General features: G+C 53.0%; 1 protein-coding gene across 1 annotated transcript; it reads right to left on the bottom strand.

Annotated features, from left to right (window-relative positions):
- Positions 1-694: 694 nt before the first annotated feature.
- Positions 695-5,424, bottom strand: PHOX2B (paired like homeobox 2B). The gene is made up of 3 exons (XM_082729211.1): positions 4,954-5,424; positions 3,914-4,101; positions 695-2,938 (listed from the first exon to the last, which is right to left on the bottom strand). Exons 1-3 carry the CDS (start codon positions 5,192-5,194, stop codon positions 2,423-2,425), a joined length of 945 nt encoding a protein of 314 aa, XP_082585337.1. The 5' UTR covers positions 5,195-5,424; the 3' UTR covers positions 695-2,422.
- Positions 5,425-5,989: the final 565 nt, after the last annotated feature.

The raw sequence follows: 5,989 nt of genomic DNA, 5'->3' as shown, positions 1-5,989 counted from the left end.
TTTAAAAGAAAAATAAATATAGGAATTGTACCTGCTTCCGGCTGTTGTTTGGGGTGGGGGGGTAGATGAGATAATGCATGGAAAGCCAAAACTGCTACACGCCAGTGCTCACTGATTCAGTGGCTGCCCGTGTGTTATTTCTCCAAACACACCAACATTGCAGAGCTGTTCTCAGGCCAATGGCCATCCTGAGTCACTTGCCCACACAGAGAACTTCTGGGCTGCTGGCATTCTGCAGGGCTTAAGGAAGCTGGACCACTTGGACTTCACCAGATGCCATTGGTCCTGAAAGCACATATACACAAATCCTCACTTCTGAGTCCTTCTTGAAGCCAGGTATCTGAAACCTGCCTTCACTGCTACTGAGCCCTCTGGCCTCAGCCTAAGGACCCATGTGAACATTTTTATCAACACACTGGTATCCTTTCATGCTCCGTGACTGAGAGACAAATAAACACGGGCCTGAGTCTCTTGCCTGCTATCCCAAGCACTAAATTTTATATTGGCTGAATTTTGCTGAGTGAATTTAGACTTCCAGCAGGCTTGGGTTGCCAGAGCCTCGGAGGCTTCTGGATATTTTGTACAATTTCCTCTTCTTCTGTCCACTTTTACCGTTTCTAAAATTAAATTAAGAAAACAAAACAAAAACGAATCAAGGAAAACTCAGAAGAGTTCAATTGCTAGACTTGCTTTTTGTTTTTATTATCAACAATCAAGTTAATGGTACACTCTTGGAAAACTATATGCACATGTAGAAATATTTCCCTTTTAAATAGAAGCATTCATTATAACACATATAAATAAATTTGAAAATCTGAAACATAACTTATAACGCTTATGTTCACAAACAGAGTCCCAACAAGAAGAAAAAAGAAATCAGACAGACATGCACCTGATAACAAAAATATATACCATTGTCTGAACCGTGGTCTCTCTAAACACAAAGGAAGTGAACCCGTGAGAACCTTATTACTCCATAAAGACACGCCATAGAGACTACAAGAAGAGAAAAACATTATACGGTCACGTAGAGGAGACGGTCTGTACTGATATTAACACGATACAATTCAGTCACAGAACACAGTTGTAGAAAGACACCGAAAAAGTTAAAGCCTCAACATTCAACTAATATCTATAGTTTGTGCCTTTTAAAATAAAAAACAAAAAACAAAAAAAAAACAAAATCCCAACAGAGATGTCTAATCTGCTTGAAGAATGGAATCATCAATATACAGTCCATCCACCATACAGGATGTGAGTCCATTTCGGATCAAACAGAAATGCAAACCGAGTCGCTTCTGCAACCTTGTGCGGACGCCTTTCTCTGCTCGGTTGATTTCTCCGCAGCCAGTTGCGCGGACTGCAATTGACTCGAATCCAAAGCAGTGCCAAAAAGTTCGGTAAAAGCTGGTGGAAGAAGAAAATGCCGGTGGGGGTGACGGGAGAGAAAAAAAGGGAAGAGCTGCGAAATATGAGACCGTTTGCAGAGTTTGTGGATGAAAAGGCATCTCATGTATAGGGCATCTTTCCAGGGCCGAGTGGCTGCAAAGAGTCGGGGTTGGGAGTTGCCACTGTGTGGGGTTGGGATGCGCTAATGGCGGGATGGTGTCTGGCGAAGTGGGACAGGCAGGCGGGAGCGAGGAAGTCACCTTGGCCGCGGGGACCGTCCGCTCGAGTCGTCGCCCGCGGCAGCGCGAACCCAAGGACACGAGGGGAAGGAGGGCTGGAGGCAACCCGTCCGCGCTCTCCCTTGAGGAGGAGCCCCAAGGCGGCGGGCTGTCAGGAGGGGTCCACAAGACAGACCCGGCTAGCTTCAGCCTCCCTTCTCCCCACCTTCCTTGTTTCCCCTCGGATTTTAACACCTTTCCGGGTGGATTGTTGGTTTGTTTTTGAAGTGATTGCTGCCTTCCTGATTTTTTTCTTTTTTCCAATTTGGGGGATTTTTTTTTTTTCTCTTTTTCTAAGCAAGTCACTGAGTCGGTTGTGCTCCCCCCCTCCCCATTCATCTCTCCCTGTCACCTGCTCGGGCCTCAGACACACATTCCCCGAGACAGACAGACACCGACACGCAGACACAGCCCCCCTGAGAGTGCCCCCGAGCCCGGCCGCGCTGCTCGCACCTCGCGGTCAGCAGGCGGAGCCCTGGCCGGTCTGCGAGGCCCCTGAGGCAGGTGCGAAGCTAGGGAAGTTTTGAGTTTTGATTTGTTGGGGGTTGGGGGGGGTGTTCAGGATGGGGGTAGGAGTGGGGTTGAAATGGGGGCGACGCCGTGTTCTCTTTATTCTTATCGCGATGACGTCAGGCCCTCGGTGGAAAGCAGCGACGACCGCAGCCTGGAGCCCACCCGCTCGCCCGCCCGGCCCGGCCCGGCCCGGCCCGGCCCGGCCCGGCTCGCCCGCCGCCGCCGCCGCCGCGCGTCCCAGATCAGAACATACTGCTCTTCACTAAGGCGGCTTTGGCGCCGTTGGGTCTTTGGAGGGAAGATAGGACGCTGGCGAAGGGGCCCCCGAGCGAATCCGGGATGGAGGTGATGGGGCCCGGGCCGGGAGCCCAGCCTTGTCCAGGGCCCCCGGCCGCCGCCAGGCCCCCGGCCGCCGCCGCCGCCGCCGCCGCTGCAGCCGCCGCCGCTGCCGCTGCCGCCGCCGCCGCGCCGCCCTTGCCGGGTTCGCCTCCCGGGCCCCCGGGCCCCGCCGCCCCCGGGGCTCCTGCCGGGCTGGGCCCGCCGCCGCCGCCGCCGCTCGCGCCGCAGCTGGGAGTGGGGTTGGGGTTGGGGCCGGGGCCCCCCGTGCTGTCCGGGTCGGTGCTCTTGGCCTCTTTGCTCTCGTCGTCCCGGGACGCGTCGGACTTCTTCCCCGAAGAGCCGTTCTTGGCCGCGGCCGCGGCGGCCGCTGCCGCGCGCTCCTGCTTGCGGAACTTGGCGCGGCGGTTCTGGAACCACACCTGGCCGGAGAGGAGAGGAGAGGCGGTGAAGCAGGGAAAGGAAGAAGGAAAGGGGGAAGCAAAGCGCGGGTTAGGACGGCCCACGTTCCATTTCGGCTGGTTTGAAAGTCCAAGCGCCACGGTACACCCCGCCACCAAGTCTGCCCCCTCCCTTGTCCTTGCGTCTTCGGAGAAACTTTCTTAGGGTCACCTGAGCATTCCAGGGAAATGATTGCTTGCAGGACAGGCTAAAAGGCCCCAGGTCCCAGAAAGGCCCTAAAACGGAAGCCTTTATTCCGGCGGGCCTTGAACCACCCCACAGTCGCCATACCCCCCACGCCGCAGGTCTAAGGTTAAATGCTAATTGGTAGTAGGAGGAGGGGGGTGCCTGGTTTGATGCTCGCCGCCCATCCTGGCCTTTGGGCCTGGTATACTGTACAATGGGGCTCACCTGGAGAGGCGCCTTGGCCAGCTCGTGAGTGCACCTGTTTCCCTAAAAGATTAGAGTTAGCCGCCCGTTCGTGACCTTCATGGAGTCACAGCCCCTTTGCCAATGTGATCCAAGCCATAGTTACCGGGAAAATGCACCTCTACTCCATGGTTTCAAGTTAAAAGAGCTTGAGTAAGGAGGCAGAAAAACAAAAACGAAAAACCCCAAGTCTAATACGGGGGCGAAGTCTGCACTCCTCCCACAAGGCACCTTCTGTCCTGCAAAAGCCTTGCTCGTTCACGTCCCAAGACTCCGAAAGTCTCTGCTGGACTACACGGGGTGGGGAAAGCTTTGCAGCTGTACACAGATAAACGAGCACGCGCACCCTAACCCTTCCTCGCACACACAGTCCCTCCGAACTTGGCCTCCGTTCAGCCCTGGGTCCCCGGCCCTTGTCTTTGAAAAGCCCGGGTATTCCGAACCTTCAGGAGCACCGCCCGGTCCCCGCCACCGTACCGTACCGGGCCCGGGGCGGCGAAGCAGGGTCGGTTTGTGGGCGCGCGTACCTGGACCCGCGCTTCGGTGAGGTCGATCTTCAGGGCCAGCTCCTCCCGGGTGTAGATGTCGGGGTAGTGCGTCTCTGCGAAGACCCTCTCCAGCTCCTTGAGCTGCGCACTAGTGAAAGTGGTGCGGATGCGCCGCTGCTTGCGCTTCTCGTTGAGGCCGCCGTGGTCGGTGAAGAGTTTGTAAGGAACTGGAGGGAGACAGAGGGAACAGAGTGTGAGCAAAACTGTCTGGAGCGCGAGAGCGCCGCGGAGCCGGACTGTGGGAACTCCGAGGTCAGGTAGCACTAGAGCGGCCACCGACGCCGGCGCGGGGGACTGGCTGACAGTCGCTGCGGAGAAAAACCGAGCGAATTAGTTGGATACCGAAACCGGCGAACTGCGGGCTTTGGCGGGGTCCCTCTTGGCACAAACGCCTTTGGGTGGGTTGGAAGAGCTCACCCGGGACGGCCGAGGGCCGGGACGCGGGAGAATGCTTTGGTGAGGAAAAGCGAAAGAGGAAAAAAAGTCCAAAAACATCAGTCGGAGCATCAGGGAACCCGGGAAGAAGTTACCCAACACTCCCACGGCTGGAACTTTTCAGTTCTCAGAAGTTGACCCTGCCCAAAAGTTGGGGGAGAGTGCTGCAAAAAAAATAATAATAATAAATTAAAGAAATAATCATAAAAATGACCAGCCCAAAAGGTGTGAGCCGCTGTCGGTTCTTAAAAAAAGAGAAAGACACTGCCAGTAATGAGCTTTACTCTTTGTTATTTAATTATTTTCTAAGCTTTACGTCTCATCGCAAAGTAAATAAATTATGCCTATCATTTTGGCAGCTTAAGATAATTTTGTTGGCGGTTCGGGTGTGACTAGGATAGTGTAACCCTGTAAGTGAATTACCCCTCCCTGCAATCGCTTCTAACGTGATAAATTCTTTCATTTGTGTAAGCAAATTTCGTTTGGTAAATACTAAACACATTTCCATTTTCAAATGCAATCAAGGCTTCCTATATACGAGCGGAAAGGCGGCTTCCTCCGCTGAGAAAGCTGGCGGTCCTTACCTGCGGCGTACGGACTGCTCTGGTGGTCCCTGAGGGTGCCGAGGCTGCAGGATCCCGGCGTGAGGGACGGGCAGCCGGACGTGGCCCCAAAAGTGGTCCTTATCGGGTTATACTGGAAGCCACTGGCCTGGCTGCAGGAACTGAAGTCAGCATAGGCTGAAGCCAGGCTCGAGGTGTCCATCCCAGCCATACAGGACTCGTAGGCAGAGGAATTGAGGTAAGAATATTCCATTTTATACATTGAAAAGGCTCTGGATGGCTCAGCCAAGTGGAAAAATGAAATAAAAGATGGGTATGGAGAAGGTGGCTGGAGTGGGGAGATGTGCACAGCTCAACGCCTGCCTCCAAACTGGCCTCCTTACTACCAGCAGAGCCTAGTTTTATGAAAAAGCCTCCTATGAGATGCCTTGTCTGAGGTCTCTAGAGCATATAGTCCTCATAATAAACTTGGCTCTTTCCACTTGGACAATAGCAAAGCGGTTGGTCTTATTGCTGGCGCTTTTTACATGACAATAACTCATCCGTCTATTGGGCTGGCACTGGGGAACTGAGCTGTCCAACCTCCCTATCATTGATTCCTGCATCTCTAATTAGAATTTAATACCACACCATTACGCACCGAGCCCCTGATCCTCCCTTCTAACCAGCTCCCTGCCCTTTAATTCAATCACACTACTTGGAAATAATGAAAGTTGGGTGACGATTCTCCCTGATCCAATTTCCCCGAGCTTTTAAGCCTTTTTAACTGATCATATACCTTAGGCATAAATTGAGATAGTGTGTGTGTTTTCCCCCTTCTTCGTCCTCTTTTTTTTTTTTTTTTTTTCCTTTGGTTAGGGAGAAGAAACCTTGATGTCATAGAAAACCTGTTTTGTAAGAGCGTTACACGCTCAATTTAACAACAAGCCTACCCCCCGAAGTGCATGAAATGTTATAAAGGACTGGGACATTGGCAAGACTCAGGCACCCCGTAACATAGAGTAAGTGGGCCAAGGGGGTTTCTGTGAAGGATAAGAGGATTTCTTTAAAATACACC

The sequence above is a fragment of the Mustela nivalis genome, assembly GCF_964662115.1.
Source record: "Mustela nivalis genome assembly, chromosome: 4".
NCBI classification, from domain to species: domain Eukaryota; kingdom Metazoa; phylum Chordata; class Mammalia; order Carnivora; family Mustelidae; genus Mustela; species Mustela nivalis.
The sequence above is the reverse complement of the archived record's forward strand: the minus strand, read 5'-3'. Positions and strand labels throughout refer to the sequence as shown.